Genomic DNA, 17,962 nt, shown 5'->3' with positions numbered 1-17,962 from the left:
ATATATATATATATATATATATATATAATATTTGAGGAAATATTTTACTGAAAATCAGAGACTGAGGGAAGAAACCAGAGAGCTAAACTCCAGTCTAATAAAATTGTTATGTTCCAAATATGGAATAGGTTGTCCTGTGAGCCAGTGAGCACCTGATAAGAGAAGTATTCCAAGGGAAACAAGGTTAAAACAGATAATCGATTAAGGCCCTTCTAACATAAGATGCTTTTATTCCAGAGGATGCCTTTTCAGGGAAGCATCAGTTCCTTAGTATTTGCTTATTTAAATGGTTCCTGCTTTTAAAAAAGTTACGTTAGGTATGTGCGTGTGTTTAAAGGGCACGCTCCTCAGATGTCATTCAAATAGGTGGCACAAACAGAGAGTGGCAGTTCTCTGCACATGTGTGCACCAGTGATGTGGGAGAGGAGCAGGAGTGGGGCAAAGTCTGGAAAGGAAGCAGCAAGGGCAGGTTTCTGTCACGTGACTAGAGATAGCTCCCTGGTTACTCAAATGGAGGTTGCATACCTCATAGGCATATTAAAATATCTTGAAAGGTCACAGGGCACTTCATACATCATTCATGAGGCTGACTAAAAAATTCCAGGAAAACTACAAAGAGGGAAACATTAAACAAGGGGGCGGGGAGGTGTGAATGTGACCATTATTCACACTGTGTGGCATTTCCAGCTCTGGCTATCAACAACTATTCCATCCATGTACATGAAGCATGCATTCATGGTTCCATTATTCACTACGACAGGCAGTTAATTCAAATACATTTTCAAATTCACAAAATTAAAAACAAGGAATCTTTTGTGGTATCAATAGTCACCAATTCTCTTACGAAGATTAAGTCATCAATATGGTACGACAGTCCCGCCTTTTCCATGGGGAATATGTTCCAAGACTCCAGGAGGATGCCTGAAACCACAGGTAGTACCATACCCTATGATTTTTCCTATATATAGACACCTATGGTAAAGTTAAGGCACAGTGTAAGAGACTAACAGTAACAATTAATAATAAAATAGAACAATTATAACAATATATGTAATAAAAGTTATGTGAATGTGGTCTCTTTCTCTCTCTCTCAAAATATCTTACTGCAATATTTTCAGACTGTGGTTGACCATGGGTAACTGAAACCTCAGAAAGCCAAACTAAGTAAGGATAAAGGGGGACTTCTGTACAATGCTGTATCTTTTGTAAACACTGCTTTTAAGGATACTACACATTCTGTTACTCAAAGATCCTTTTAAAAGTATCTTTTTTCTTTGGGAGGCTGAGGCGGGCAGATAACGTGAGGTCCGGAGTTCGAGACCAGCCTGACCAACATGGAGAAACCCTGTCTCCACTAAAAATACAAAATTAGCTGGGCATGGTGGCACATGCCTATAATCCCAGCTACTTGGGAGGCTGAGGCAGGAGAATTGCTTGAACCTGGGAGGCCGAGGTTGCGGTAAGCTGAGATTGAGCCATTGCACTCCAGCCTGGGCAGTAAGAGCAAGACTCAGTCTCAAAAAAAAAAAAAAAAAAAAAAAAAGTATCTTTTGTTTTGTTTTGTTTTCTGAGATGGATTCTCGCTCTGTTGCCCAGGCTGGAGTGCAGTGGCATAATCTTGGCTCACTGCAACCTCTGCCTCTTGTGTTCAGGCAATTCTCCTGCCTCAGCCTCCTGAGTAGCTGGAATTACAGGCATGTGCCACCGTGCCTGGCTAATTTTTGTATTTTTAGTAGAGATGGGGTTTCACCATATTGACCAGGCTGGTCTCAAACTCCTGATCTCAAGTGATCCACCCGCCTCGGCCTCCCGAAGTGCTAGGATTACAGGCGTGAGTTACCACGCCCAACCCCATTTTTAGAAATTAGAAATAAATGCCAGGGAAAATATTTCTCTCTGCTGAGCTAGCAGATGACTTCCATCTAAATTCTGTGTGGTCCCTTCTGCCCTGCCTGCCTAGAAGTTAGAGCCCAGTCTTTGTGTTCACTTAAAAATTCCCTCAACCAGGGCTCTTGGCTGCCCTCTGTGCAAACCCCTTCTTCACACCCTGTATTATAAGGCTCCTGTTCTCCTCATGTTCATGGTTGTAACGTAGCTGCATTTTTAAATTGTAAATTACCGAGCATACTTTTTGGAAATACGAGGGGCATAAATGTTAAATGAAAAAATCATCCCAAGATACAGACTGACATATCAAATTGGGTAGTAATAATAACTTAACGATGGTCATGTAACCTGAGGGATAAATATAAACTGTACTTTTCCTTGAAGTGGGGAGGGCATATGGGAAATCCGTGTGTCACACACAACATGCCTCATGAGTTCTTCTAGAATCTTCTCAATAAAGGAATAGGGAAGACAGAACGTCAACGATATTTGGAGACATCATTTGTTCTGTGCATCTCCCCATTCTAGTCATCTAATGTTCACACACTATTATCTAAGCAAACATCATTTTACAAAGCTACATATACAAATCTGGATTTATACAAACGATAAATTAAGGGATATTTGTTTCACAACAATATTGGCAAGGACATATTTAAATAACAGTCCTTTAATATAGAATTAAATAATGTTTTGAGTGGTATCTTATTAGTGAATTGGTAAAACTAAGATTCATGCTATATGAGAGAGAAACTCTTGAATAAAAGAAACTAAACAAACATAATACCCATGTACAATATGTGATCTGTGATTGCATCCTGGTTCAAAAACGAAAACAGAAAAATCACCAAATAAAAAGGAACGATTTTGAAAGCCAGTCTTGGGGTAACTGGAGAAATCTGAATAAGGACTGAAGATTGGGTGAGATTATGGTATTCCTATTTTCTTAGGTAAGGGGAAGGACACAGGTATCCTATACTTTAACTTTTCTGTTGTGTGAACTGTTTCCAAATAAAACATCAAAATTTGAATTAAAAATAAATTAGTAAACTATTACTTTTACAAAACATTTCCTGCACAGTTCATTTACATAGCAAGTACTATAAGTGTATCTGAAATAATAAACTAGCACAATTGGATTACAGATTAACTCTTCAAGAAATCACATGTTTTCAAGAAAATAGCTTTACTCAAAACCTAAATTGCTGCTTCAGAACTAGAAGCAAACAAAACTACAGAAGTTCAGTGGTGATTTTTTTGGTGCCAGGGCTACCCCAAGGTCATCTAGACCAGGGGTCCAATCCCCAGGCCGCGGACCAGTACTGGTCCACGGCCTGTTAGGAGCTGGGCTGCACAGTATGAGGTGAGTGGTGGGCAAACAAGCATTACTGCCTGAGCTCTGCCTACTGTCAGATCAGTGGTGGCATTAGATTCCCACAGGAGCGCAAACCCTATTGCAAACTGTGCATGTGAGGGATCTAGGTTGTGCGCTCCTTATGAGAATCTAGTGCCTGATGATCTGAGCTGGAACAGTTTCATCCTGAAACCATCTCCCCTGGTCCATGGAAAAATTGTCTTCCAGGAAACTGGTCCCTGGTGCCAAAAAGGCTGGGGACCGCTAATCTAGACCATCTAATACATCCTGAGAGACTGAGTTCAAATGGAAAGCAAAGCTACTTCACAGCCTTCACAGATAACCATTTCACGGCAAACAACCATCCCCGCAACACTCAAAAAAGGCTTGATTAAGCCATAGTAAAAACGTTTATGGCTCATGGTTAAGATACTTCTTAGTAACCTAGTCCATTATGAGCCCTTGGTAAACCATTTCTAATGGAAGAATATTTGCTCAAAAGGCCAAAATTCTCTTTGGTCTCAGTCAAAGGAGTGAGATGACAAAGGGAAGGTCATCGTTTGGAAAGCATCGCAGTAAGACACATACATCGTGTTGCCACTGTGGCTGTGGGGCCCACCACCTTCAGGAGTTGGCCTGTGGCAAATGTGGCTTACTCTGCCAGGCACAAGAAAACATCCAGTGGTGTTTCTTCTTTTAGCCTTGGCACTAACAGACAAACCACCACTGAGACTGGTTGAATGAGGCACCTAAAAATTGTATACCGTAGATTCAAGGCACGGATTTCATGAAAGAAAAATGTCTGCACCCAAGAGGGTAGCTGCTGCAGCTTCCAGTTCATTGTAAGAATTTCAACGATTAGTCACTCCATAAATGTACTGCTTAAAAAAAAAAAAGGCCAAAGTTTTCATTTAATTTTAGGCTATGATTTTAAGTCAATAATCAAATACTACGTGTTGGAAAAGCTACTCTTTAAAGAACAAGTAGCCTACAAAAGAGTCTCAAGCAAATTCTTGGAATAAATCCTCCAAATTAATAGGACATCTAAAAAATAAATGCAAATCGCATCAAACCAGCATACTTGCCTCTCTCTCAGCTTCTTTCAATATGGCTTCTTTCTCCTTTACTCGCTGCACAAACATCTGCTTCATTTCTTCTTCCTTCCTCTGACGTTCACCACGGAACTCATGTCTTTTGGCTTCATAGGTCTCTTGAAGACTAAAAAGTTATTTGTGTTACTCTCCTGTTAAAAAGTGATATAGGTTGGGTATGGTGGCTCATGCCTGTAATCCCAACACTTTGGAAGGCTGAGGCAGGCGGATCACCTGAGGTCAGGAGTTCAAGACCAGCCTGGCCAACATGGTGAGACCCTGTTTCTACTAAAAATACAAAAAATTAGTCAGGCATGGTGGCGTGCGCCTGTAGTCCCAGCTACCTGGGAGGCTGAGGCAGGAGAATTGCTTGAGCCTGGGAGGTGGAGGTTGCAGTGAGCCAAGATCGCGCCACTGCATTCTAGCCTGGGCAACAGAGCAAGACTCTGTCTCAAACAAACAAACAAAAAAAGTGATACAATAAACTTTCAAAAATACAAGTGCTCACCTAATGCCATCAATAGGTTCTTGAAAACTGTAACTTTCAGTGAAGCAATGTATGATTAAACCAATTTTAACCGTAGGGTAATCGATGTAAACAAGAATTAAGTTCCTATGGCATATTTCTGGTCACAAAAACATTACCAAACTTCTAAGTAAAGACTCAAAACCCTTCTAATATTAAACATTGAAATAAATGTTAGCTATATACACATTTAAGAAAAATTAACAAAAACAAGGACAATTAATTACCCAATTTTTGGTGCATCAGTGAGTGATGGCAGTCATCATGGTGAAGGTGAAATCAGGGAATAGACGTTTGCAAAGGGAAAATTGTAAAGATCACCTCCTACCACAATGTAATTCAAAAACAAACAATAACAAATATGGCAGGCTCACTGAGCACTTTCACACCGCATTGCTTATTGTCCAACATTTGTGTATTGTATGCTTAATAAATTTTTATGTTACAATAATATGTATTCATTCATTCATTCTCCAACCTGCTTACTCCAGTTCAGGGTCATGGGTGGCTGGAGCCTATCCTGGAAGCTAAGTGAGAATCAGGCCTGGACAGCACGCCATTCCATTGCAGGGCACACTCACACCACCCCCACCCAACTCAGACTGGGACAATTTAGACATACCATGAACTTAACGCTTATAGCTTTGGGATGAAGAACTCAGAGAAAACCTGCAGATACAGGGAGAACGTGCCAACTCCACACAGACAGTGGCCATCACCGGGAATCAATTTTTTTTTTATCAATGTTATAACAAAATGACATTGAACAAAACATTGTTATTCAAGAACCTGCCACACATCTCATGTTCAGCCTCATATATGTAACAGGTACCAATATTTTTTTACACATTGTAACCCAAAACATGAAATTTCCTACAGCATGAAATATGAAGCCACCCGTGTTAGTGCTGATATGGAGTACTAGAGTCATTGGAATCACTGTATGTAGAAACTTGGAAATCCTGAGTCATCTTTCACTCTTCCCTTACCCTATCTCCCTATCTTATCAACAAAGTCCATTAGTTCAGCTTCTGAAGCTAAGTCTCTTAATATAACCTTCTTTCCATTTCTACAGGTATCTGATTACAGCCGAACCTGATCTTTGTGATTTTCTGCCTTCACTACTGCAACAATCTCCTAATTCATCTCTGAGCTTCTAGCTCCTCTTTCTTTCACTTTGTTCTTGTCACCCTCTAGATTTTCCACCAAAAACACAGATGTCATTATCTTTTCTCACCACATTAAAGTTATGCTATCTATAGAATAAGGTCCCACCTCCTTTAAATTGCACTCAAGAAACTTTATAATCTCTGGCCTAATTCTACCTTTCCAGATTGATTTCTCACCAAACAATTCTGATACCCTCAGGTTTCAGCCACACCAACCTGTTCATTGTTCCTAGAATGAACCTGGCATTTCAGGCTTCAGTTTGTGGCCACTGTCCACTTTCTACCCCCATGCTACCCTGCTAATCCTCTGCCCCTCAAGGGCAAATTCACATGCAACTTCCTCTGTAAAGTCTTCCCCACTCTCCCCTGTTGCAGGCCAAAAGAATGAGGGTCATGATCAACTCAGTATACCACTGGAGGCTATATTAGTAAAGAGCAAACTGTTCTCATAAATGCACTGACAAACTGCGTCTGCCATCCAGAAGGAATGCTAAGGGCAGTCACGACCCAGGCACAAGTGTTTCTTGTGATTATTTACAGGGCACATCTGAAGCCTGTTAGCAATAATATGAACCTATGATCAATTAAGCAGCTGACCAATCGTTACCTCTTCCTCCCTGTTCTTTCTACCCAATAAATATGAAGGGCTTAAGCTCAGGGCGGCTGCCTTTGCGCATTAGAAGCAGGGCACTCTCTTCTTCTTCCCCTGGCCCCTTCCTTTAAAACAGTTTAAGTTTTCATTTCTGTGTTCGTCCTCCTTCGTTCAGTCCTGTAGTGACTGCCACACTCTCCAGTTAGAATTAACTTTTCCTTCCAAGCACTGCCATGGCATTTATATCCTGCCCGTCTCTCCCTTCTCATAGGTCACAAATCTTGAGAACAGAAAATGAATCCTTATTCATCTCTGTGACTATCCAGCAGAGCTCTCTAGACATTTCAGTTTCTTTATAAATGTTCATTCAATGACAAATTTCTGGGAAGAGGAGGCAGATTTAACCAGCATAACCAGCAGAGAAAGGACTATCCTGGAACTCTACCAGTAGCTGCCCTTTCCTATGTGTAGCATTTTGGAGGTATAATAAGCCTTCTTATATGTCAGAAACGCTGAGCCCTTCCATTTGGGCTTGCTGTAAGAATATCCCAAAGGTTTGACAGAGAACACAAATTCACTTTCCAGCTGCATTAGTGAGAAATTTCTATTGCTTATAAAAATAAATCAATTTCAAAATATGATGAATTAAGAAATCTTATTAATCTTAAATTTTGTAACTGGAGACATTAAGCTTTTAAGTATAGAATTCTGTAAGTTCAAAGAAACAGAGTAAGAAATACTACACAGCAGCTACCATGGCTGAGAGGTGAGTGTGAGGCATGTACAGGAGGGGTTCCAAGAAGGAACAGATCCTAAACACTTGCATAAACATGTTCTTTAAAAGCAGAGACTACAAGTGTGCAAAATACCCTAGACATCACATGTCTCACACCCCAAGGAGGCATTTTACTTAGTACCAGGCTTTTTTTTTTTCCTGTTGTGATCTTTTTTTTTAAAGAAGCCCCTATATCAGCTACTTTCTTCATCTTTAGAAACCTCACTACATTTCACTAGTCCAACATGACTGATAGTCTTTAAAGACAAGTTTGATGTAAAAATATCTTGAATTCAGACTGGATTAAGAAAATGTGGCACATATACACTATGGAATACTATGCAGCCATAAAAATGATGAGTTCATGTCCTTTGTAGGGACATGGACGAAGCTGGAAACCATCATTCTCAGCAAACTATCACAAGGACAAAAACCAAACATGGCATGTTCTCACTCATAGGTGGGAATTCAACAATGAGAAAACTTGGACACAGGAAGGGGAACATCACACACTGGGGCCTGTTGTGGGGTGGGGAGAGGGGGGAGGGATAGCATTAGGAGATATACCTAATGTAAATGATGAGTTAATGGGTGCAACACACCAACATGGCACACGTATATATATGTAACAAACCTGCACGTTGTGCACATGTACCCTAGAACTTAAAGATAATAAAAAAATTAAAAAAAGAAAAATTATTTAAAAAAATCTTGAATGCATAACAAACCTAAGTTTTTTAAAACAATCCTTCATTAATCTATACAAGCACTTGAGTTGTTCACAGGGAAAATACATCTACCCGGTGAAGACAAGAGACCTAACATTTGTTGAATATCTGCTACTGGTGGGGTACTCTTCTGGACTCCTTTATGTTGACTATTTAATTCCCACAGCAACCCTGAAGAACAAGCCCTGACATTCTAAGTAAGAAAACTAAAGCACAGAGAGTAATCTGCCCAAAGAAACATAGCTGAAAAGTAAAAAGCTGGGATTTGAACCAGATTAGACTTGTTCCAAAGTCCATATTCCCAACTACCACAAATCAGATTGCCCCAATGTGGTGTCTCAGCAGGAGAAAGTGATAGACTGCTTCTGCATATTTTGCATCTTATTGTGCTGCTTTCCAACTTCTGACAATGTAAATTTACAAGGCCAATTTCAAGTAAAGAAACTTGTACTATTTTTCAAAAGGTGGTAAAGAAAGTCAGATCTGAAAGAGAATGGTCTATAAAGTTAGTATTCTAAAACTAATGCAATCATTGTTTCTTATCATAGGTTTATTAAATAAAAACACTTTCTTGCTATACTATTTCCTTTTCTAGCATAAAAGTAGCTTGCTGTCATAATTTTATTTATTTTTTTTTTTTGAGATGGGGTCTCACTCTAATCCAGGCTGGATCATCCTGCCTCTATCACCCAAGTAGCTGGGACTATATGAGCATGCTACCACAGCTGGTTAATTTCTGTATTCTTTGTAGAGACAGAGTTTTGCCAGGTTACCTAGGCTGGTCTCAAACTTCAAAGCTTCAGTGATCCACCTGTCTGGCCTCCCGAAGTGTTGGGATTACAGGCATGAACCACTGCATCTGGCCTGACATGAATATTTAATGCCAACACACTACTGTTGTTGCAAATCTCACTGATTTAAAGTTGAAAACCAAAGAGAAAGAAAGAAAAAAATCTCAGTTGCTCATGTCATCAAGAAAAGTCCTTTCCTTCAACTGGGACATGTTTGTGTTTCAAGTACAGTTCCAATAAGCCTAGTGAACTTTTTCCAAGTCTACTATGAACTACCTGAAGAACTATTTAGTTCTTGAGAGTTCCAAAGACATGAAGTTTTACTAAAATTACGTCAAATACTTAAACAACTCTAAACTACTATGCATAAATCTTCCTTTCAAAGCTACAATACTTCAATGACAGTGATTTTGTGCTAAAAAGTTAAAGGTGATTAACTGTGGGAAAGAGATTAGTTAGGTTAATCTTTAAGTATTGAACTTGGGGATTTAAAGAGTTTTATAAAGGCATGTTTCCAATGGTTGAAATAATATAAAATGTTAAGATCAGTTAATTAAACTATGACTATAATGCTATTTACGTGGGCCTCGTGACAAGCCTACGATTGGTGCTGGTAGATTAGGATACCCACTATGACTCAGCATACCCATTCAATAAAACGTAAGTGGAAAAACAAACGGAAGTTCTGGCAACAAAGAAGGCCAGGAAGTACAGTGACATAAAGGTCACCCAACAGGTTCACGTAACTTGTCTTTACTGCTAGACAGATGTAATACTGAGGGACAGATTTTACATGCCAACCAAATTACCACAACTACCAAATTAAATGGGAAAAGACTCCCGAGAAAACAGATAAAAATTCTTTTTTTTTTTTTGAGATGAAGTCTTGCTCTGTTGCCCAGGCTGGAGTGCAGTGGTGCCATCTCAGCTCACTGCAGCCCCCACCTCCCAGGTTCAAGCAATTCTCCTGCCTCAGCCTCCCACGTAGCTGGGCTTATAGGTGCCCGCCACCACACCCGGCTAATTTTTATATTTTTACTACAGACAGGGTTTCACCATGTTGGCCAGGCTGGTCTTGAACTCCTGACCTCAGGTGATCCACCCGCCTTGGCCTCCCAAAGTACTGAGATTACAGGCATAAGCCACCGCACCTGGCCAGATATAACTTCTTGAAACTATAAAAAATAAAAGCTTCCTAATACATCAGACTATAATGAGCTACAAAAGCCTTATCAAATCATTTAATCACATATGACAAAGCACCAGAAGAGACATTTTGCCTCAACTTTACCCAAGTGATCCAGAAATACAGTAGAAAGGTCTCTCTTAGGAAGACAATACTGAGCCACTGCTCCCACTTGCTCTGTAGCCTGACCTAAACTTACTGAGTTTCTTGCAGCCACTGCTCCCACCCAGTCCGTAGCCTGACCTAAGCTGAAGAATCTCCCTTTCTAATTTCCCCTTCTTTGTGTGATCAGTGAGCAGATGCTTCCAACCTGAAGAAATGCTCAGTAAATGGATGTGATGGGCAATCAATGATTCCTGACTACCTATCATGGAGTCCTTTCCTCTTGGTACCAGTATCCATTATTCTCATTACCTTTTTGGGGGCTACCTCTCCCCCATGGGATACAGTCTTGTGGGACAATTAATCAGGTTCACACTCACTCCTAAACAAGAGATGGGAAAATGACCTACATCGGGCCTACTGGACATTCTTTCCCTGGACTACGAATTGTGAGCAGTGAACAAGGCTGGCTGGCAATGGTTTTCAGTTCATTCATTCCACTTCCAGAGCTAGAATGAAAGTGGTTTCTACCTGTTGCAGGCCTTCCCTTCAAATCTGCAAGTCCAGACCTATGTAGCCTTCCAACCACTGCCTTTTTTTTTTTTTTTTTGTCTTTTGAGATGGACTCTCGCTCTGTCACCCAGGCTGGAGTGCAGTGGCATGATCTTGGCTCACTGCAAGCTCTGCCTCCTAAGTTCACGCCATTCTCCTGCCTCAGCCTTCCGAGTAGCTGGGACTACAGGCACCCGCCACCACGCCTGGCTAATTTTTTGTAATTTTAGTAGAGATGGGGTTTCACCGTGTTAGCCAGGATAGTCTTGATCTGCTGACCTCGTGATCCGCCTGCCTCGGCCTCCCAAAGTGCTGGGATTACAGGCGTGAGCCACCGCGTCTGGCCCCAACCACTGCCTTTTTTAACTGAACACAAAGTGGTCTTCATTATTCTCCAAGAATTGTCAAGGAAGCACCTCTGTACTTGTGCAGCATAAACCTGGCCCTCAACTTTGACACAGCAGCAGACTCCCTCTTTCTTGATCCCCTCTGTTAACTTCCAAGATGTGACACTGCTGGTTTTCCTCCCCCTCCCTTCTCAAGCTCTCCTATCTGCTCCTCCAGCTGACAAATACTAAAGTGACTCAAGGCTGTTTCCGAGTCACCTTTCTTTCTAGATGTACTTCTCTCTACAGGCAGTCTTATCCCTGGTCACACTTAGAATTAATCATTTAAATACCCATGACTCTTAAGTGTATTTCTTTGGCCCGGCCCTTCTCTGACCTCCAGAAAGATACCCCAAAGTGCTTACTTGTAATTGTCACTTTGCTGTTTCAGAAGAAACTCAGTCAACAGGTCCCAAACTGTGACCTCCATTGTGCCTACCACTGCTGCCTCACACACACAAAAAAGCTAGTCCTCCTTCAGCCATACCTATCTAGATGAATGCAGTAACCATCCACCTAGCCATGAAACCACAAATTCAGGAGACTAGGAGTCTCCTTCTAGCCTCCTGCTTTCTTACTTTATTATATCCAAACAACCACTAAGTTCTTCCAATTTTACCTTCTAGTCATGTCTCAAATATGTCCAGCTCTTTATTTTCATTGATCTCACTTTAGTCGAAGAAATGCTCTCCTAACTGGCCTCTCCTAAGAATCTCTGCACACCCCTTCAATACCTCCTTCACATTAGAGCAAAGAATAATTTTTAAAATGCAAATATTATTCCTAAAATAGCGTTGCCTTCCTCTTAGGACAAAGATCAAAATCCTCCCCAGGGCCTCCACAGCTGCTGCCTGCCTGTTCTCTTCTCTCATCTCACGTGAGCCCAGGCCTGCCTCATCTGTCCTGCTGTACTGCAGTGCACTGATCTTCTTCCGGAGTCTTACAGATGCCATTCTCTCTCCATCTTCAGCCCTTTGTGTATGTCTTGCTCTGTTTTCCCCAAGTTATTACAGCTCAAAATAGTCACTGCCTCAAGAAAGTTTTCCCGAATTTTCCAGCTTAAATTTGGAAACCCCCCCACCCACACCACCCATTTTACACTGTCTGCCTCTCCTTTAGTGCTTATATCACAGCTACAATGTACTGTGCAATTAGGTGTTTAATTTTTGAACTCCCCTACAAGAACATAAACTCCATGAGAAATAATAGTAATCTCTAGCATTTAGCAGAGCCTTTTAAAAAAATACTTAATATTTTACCCAGTATTATTCACTGTTGACTCCCAAATTACTATGGCAGCCCTAACTTCTCCCTAGCTCCAGATTCATGTTCTAATAACCTACTCAAACGCTTCACCTGACTATTTAATAAGCAGCTTAATGTAACATTTCTAAAACCTCTGGATTACCAACTACACCCCTAAAATCTGATTCCCATCCTACTCAGGTCAATAACGATCACCACCAGTCACCCCATTTTCTAGGTCAAAATGGTGACTGAGTTATCCTTGATCCCTCTCTTTCCTTCAAATCCCATATGCAAAAATAATTTATCAGTGGGTCCCACGGACTTTAACTTCAAATTACATATCCTCAGCCAGGTGTGATCCATCACTGTAATCCCATCACTTCAGGAGCCCAAGGCAGGCAGATAACTTGAGGTCAGGAATTCAAGACCAGCCTGGCCAACATGGTGAAATCCTGTCTCTACTAAAAACACAAAAATTAGCTGGGGGTGGTGGTGCACGCCTATAGTCCCAGCTACTCAGGAGGCTGAGGCATGAGAATCGCTTGAACCCGGGAGGCGGAGGTTGCAGTAAGCAGGGATCATGCCACTGAACTCCAGCCTGGGCAACACGGTGAGACTCCATCTCAAAAATAATAATAAAATTAAATTAAAAAAAAAAAACGTGTCCTAAGCATGCTTCTCACCCCTCTGTCACTACCCCTCTCTTTCATGCCTCCATCTTCTCATGCCTGGACCACCATGGCAACCTAACTTGGTCTCCCCACTTCCGCCTGCCCCCTCAACTCTCTTCTTCACATAGGGGTCCTCCTCCCACCCCTCAACAGAGACTCTACACAGGCAGGGTCTCTGTTTGATCCAACAGTGCACATACATCCAATGACTAGCATTTGGCTGAGCAGACAGCAGACAAACTAACTATTTGCTGAATGACTAAGAATTCTGACTTCAGATTTCTAGGCTTCATCTCTGGAAATTCTGACCCTGCATTTCTTAATCATCCACAGGTGATTGAGGATGACTCCACCAGACACCCAGGCCGGTCTCCTCAGAGAGGACTTCAAAGCTGTCCCTGCCCGCTCTTGCTCAGGACCCCTTCCACCTCAGTGCACAGAGGCCTCTGAAGTGACCCTGAGACTTGGAAGAAATGAGAAGTGAGTCTCCTCTGAGAAACACTAGGGAAGCTAACTCGAGATGATTAATCTTTAGTGAAGACAATACCGTGAGAAAATTGTCATTTAGGAGAATGACTGGCCCACAACCAGAAGCATCCTATGCCTGAATTTGGTAAGGGTGGGTTAAGTACACACAATGCTTTTTTTTTTTCTTTGAGATGGAGTCTCGCTCTGTCGCCCAAGTTGAAGTGCAGTGGCACGATCTCAGCTCACTGTAAACTCTGCCTCCCAGGTTCAAGTGATTCTCCCACCTCAGCCTCCTGAGTAGCTGGTTTTACAGGAGTGTGCCACCATACCCAGCTAATTTGTGTAATTTTAGTAGAGACGGGGTTTCGCCATGTTGGCCAGGCTGGTCTTGAACTCCTGACCTCAAGTGGTCTGCCCGCCTTGGCCTCCCCAAGTGCTGGGATTACAGGCATGAACCACTACATCCGGCCCTAAGTATATACAATTCTTAATTCATTAGGCTACCAGAAGTGAAAACGTTAATTAACTCCATAGACTGAAGAAATTTAAAAATTTAACTTCATTTAAGATTAAGTCTTCCAAAAGCTTATATGCAACAGCAGCACTGACTTGATGCACTCCTCCCCCTTTCTTTTGTTTACTCTGGTGCAGGTGCTAAGAACCAGGAAAATAACAAATGCAAACAATGCAATGGAAAAGGAATCCTCAGTCTCATAAGAGAGTTTAAAATAGCACTTGTCCCAAGGATCTCATGCTTTCCTGCATGCAAACACTGTTCTGGAATGCTACATCAAATTGATCTGATTCAGTACACTAAGGATTCGAGTTGCATAAAGTCTGGGATAGAGCACCATATAAAATTACCAAGGAAGTTTCTACAACTTTTAATGCTTTATATTACTGAGCAAGAAGGGTTCAGGTTCTAAAATTCTTATAACTACACTGTAATATGGCAAGAAACAATCTAATCTCTGACTCCCTACAAGCACTCTCATTCTTCCTTTATGTTTTGCTAAGCTTCACTCATTCCAAAACCTTTACAGAAGAAAAACCAACAGAAAATGTTTTCGTTTATTTTAAATGATTCCTGAGGACTGATATGGAGGCTCATATTTGTAATCCCAAAGCTTTGGGAGGCTGAGGTAGGAGGATCACTTGAGGCCAGGAGTTTGAGACCAGCCAGGGCAACATAGTAAGACCCTGTCTCCACAAAAAATAAATAAAAATAAGAAAATGATTTGTGTTCCAACTTACCTTTATGACAACAGTTAAATATATCATCGTCTCAGATAAATACAAAAAGAAATCAAATAATGAGGGTATTTTCCTTCAGTTACTCATGTCAGCATGAACTGAAACAGGAGGGCTCTGCCATACATTCTTCATCATATTTAACTCTTTTTGAGTCAGACAAGGACTTAAAAAGCAAGACTCTTCAAAAGCAGGAAGGAGTCAAGTGATTCAAGAAGCACAATAATCAGTCATTACCAAATGATTCTATGTCATGGTTTTGGGAGATTCTAAAAAACACATGCCCCATCATCCTGGATATATAAAAATATGCAATCCTCTCTAACTTCCTCTTTGGTTGGCTTCCCAAGAACCCCACCCTACCTGACCGGCTTGTTTTCTGGGCCCACATCTGTAAAGCCCATTTCCTCCAGTTTGCAGCGCCTATAAAGCTCATAGTGCCTGGTATGGGTCTGCTCTCGCAGGTCCTCCATATTTGTACAAATGAGCATTTCCCGCAGCTTTACAAAGTCACAGTGGTTTTCATTTTCCACTAGCCAAAAAAAAATAAGAAAAGAGCAACACTGGATTTTAATTCCTGGCACACAATTAAGTGTTTGCTGAATGAACAAATACATGAAAACATGTGAAACAACAAATAGCAAAATGATCAGTCTGATTAATAGCTATGATTATTTTATACAAGTAACCAAGGAAGAAACTCTTGCAGTATAAACACTGTACCATAGGCAATGTGAATTAACAGACCAGGAGATTTACTTTAAATTTAGTAGCCAATGGATCACCAGGAAATAGCAAAAAAGACACAACTTATTGTTAACCAAGTGTTCTAGTTACTTCACACTAATATTTTGTTAGCAGTTTACAAACTATCCTGAAGACATTTCACAATGTTTAAAAAGAGTATGTAGGCTGGGCGCGGTGGCTCACGCCTGTAATCTCAGCACTTTGGGAGACCGAGGCGGGCGGATCATGAGGTCAGGAGATCGAGACCATCCTGGCTAACATGGTGAAACCCCATCTCTACTAAAAATACGAAAAATTAGCCGGGCATAGTGGCAGGCGCCTGTAGTCCCAGCTACTTGGGAGGCTGAGGCAGGAGAATGGCATGAACCCGGGAGGTAGAGCTTGCAGTGAGCCGAGATCGCGCCACTGTACTCCAGCCTGGGCGACAGAGCGAGACTCCATCTCAAAAAAAAAAAAAAAAAAAAAAAAAAAAAGAGTATGTAATATTAGTTCACTAAAACTTCAAAGTAGTAAATTCTACAAACTCAAGAATACTATCCATCTCTGCTATAATTATCAAATTCTTTTTATACAACACATTTATGATCCTGTGTTAGACACTATTCAAAATTAGTGAACACACTTACATGATCCTTCTTCTATGTTTATGGTGACCAGAGGAGTACAAATAAATATATTTGATTGTGACCAATACTCTATAGTATAATTATTACTTTTATATTTTTTATAAAATTAAAAACGTTACATTTTCTCAATATTTTCCATTAATTACAAAATTTATCAATTAAGAAAAAAATCAGCGTTTGGAAATCTATACTAGTAAGGGTAATCTATTCACCATTAATTAGCACTATAAGTAAATGAACCATACAATACTATTTACTTACTCATTATAATGTCAAATAAATAATCTAAATGTCAAGTGGATTTAACTTTTTAAGTTGGCTGACTGGCTTATTCTGGAAATAGCTGGCAATACTTTGATCAGTAAAAATATATAAATTTATAAGATGGTTGACTGTTCTTATAGTTAAGTGGTAATTAGTGATGTTTTATATCTGAATACTACTTTCTACATTCACATTTTGGTCAGAGTGCCCCACTGGTGTTTCCCACCTACTGACAGGGTACAGCGGGGGCAGGGGGAATAATGTGTGTGTGGCATAATGAGAAGGGGGAGGCTCTATATGGCCTCCAGACTTTGGCTAAAATAGTACACAGCCAACTCCTCTGACAACCAATCACATCCAAACTAAGCATCACCCCAAAGAAGGCATGAAAGGCAGCTTTGAGATTACTAGATAGATACATATTTCTAGTCATCCTTTGTCTCATTTACCTTGTACAACACCCCAAGGGTACTGGCGAGCTTTGACCATCTTGTTTCCGACTTTTACCTCATCCATACTTCCCACAACAGCAAACGGCAACTGTCCCTGAAAAAAAATATCGAGCACATCTTCTCATACCACTGTGATAACTGACTAGATAAAAGAAATTTTATGTAAGAGAGAAGAGAATAATTAAATAAGAAACCTATTAAAATCGAATGGTCAGCTATGCCTCAGATTTTAAAACCTGCCAGTGAATATGTGCTAACTGTTCTATAAGAGTCATCTTTGGGCCCCATAAAGAAAAGTATTTACATGTAAGGCATTATGCTATTGGGAATACACACAAACAAAAAATTTTTATTTATTTATTTTTATTTTTATTTTTTTTGAGACACAGTCTTGCTCTGTCGCCCAAGCTGAAGTGCAGTGACACGATCTCAGCTCACTGCAGCCTCTGCCTCCTGGGTTCCAGTGATTCTCCTGCCTCAGCCTCCTGAGTAGCTGGGATTACAGTTGCCCGCCACAACACCCAGCTAATTTTTGCATTTTTAGTAGAGACAGCGTTTCACCATGTTGGCCAGGCTTGTCTCGAACTCCTGACCTCAGGTGATCTGCCTGTCTTGGGATTATAGGTGTGAGCCCTATAATCCCAAAGTGCTGGGATTATAGGTGCGAGCCACTGCACCTGGCCGAAAAAGAACTTTCCCCTAAAAGACAAAAATAATGTTGAGGAAATTACACATACACACACCCACAGTATACAAAATGTGTATGTAACTACACAATAGTGTATTCCTATTGTGTGTGTGTGTACAGTGTGTGTGTGTATATAGATACGGTACTAATATAAAGTAGTATACAAAGTCCCAAATTAATATCAATATAGTAAATGTCCTAGAAATTGAGAGGAGTCAGAGATCACTAAGAGCAGGAAGATACAAGCTAAGCCAGATCAAGAACAAGACTTAGATGGATAAGCAAAGTGGGAAGAAATGGCTTAGAAAAGGAAAAGATTCTGAACAAAATGCAATAGCTAGGTTCAGGGGCAGGGAGTAGACTGGTCTGTCTGAAGTTGAGGATTAATACAGGGAAAAGTCTAATGTA

The 17,962-nt window shown here is 40.7% G+C and overlaps 1 protein-coding gene across 18 annotated transcripts in view; it reads right to left on the bottom strand.

Annotated features, from left to right (window-relative positions):
* The window catches only part of SEPTIN10 (septin 10), a 71,029-nt gene that overhangs the window by 6,120 nt on the left and 46,947 nt on the right, over window positions 1-17,962 (bottom strand). For 17 of the 18 annotated variants that reach the window (XM_032177280.2, XM_058428859.1, XM_058428852.1 and 14 more), the window contains 3 exons: window positions 16,864-16,960; window positions 15,141-15,309; window positions 4,327-4,459 (listed from right to left, as the gene is read on the bottom strand). In XM_032177280.2, the coding sequence (XP_032033171.1) occupies window positions 4,327-4,459; window positions 15,141-15,309; window positions 16,864-16,960 (399 nt within the window). Of the gene's footprint in view, window positions 1-4,322; window positions 4,460-15,140; window positions 15,310-16,863; window positions 16,961-17,962 lie in introns of all 18 variants that reach the window. The other variant, XM_058428853.1, reaches the window with a different exon arrangement.

The sequence above is a fragment of the Hylobates moloch genome, unplaced genomic scaffold (assembly GCF_009828535.3).
Source record: "Hylobates moloch isolate HMO894 unplaced genomic scaffold, HMol_V3 SCAFFOLD_15, whole genome shotgun sequence".
NCBI lineage: Eukaryota > Metazoa > Chordata > Mammalia > Primates > Hylobatidae > Hylobates > Hylobates moloch.
The sequence above is the reverse complement of the archived record's forward strand: the minus strand, read 5'-3'. Positions and strand labels throughout refer to the sequence as shown.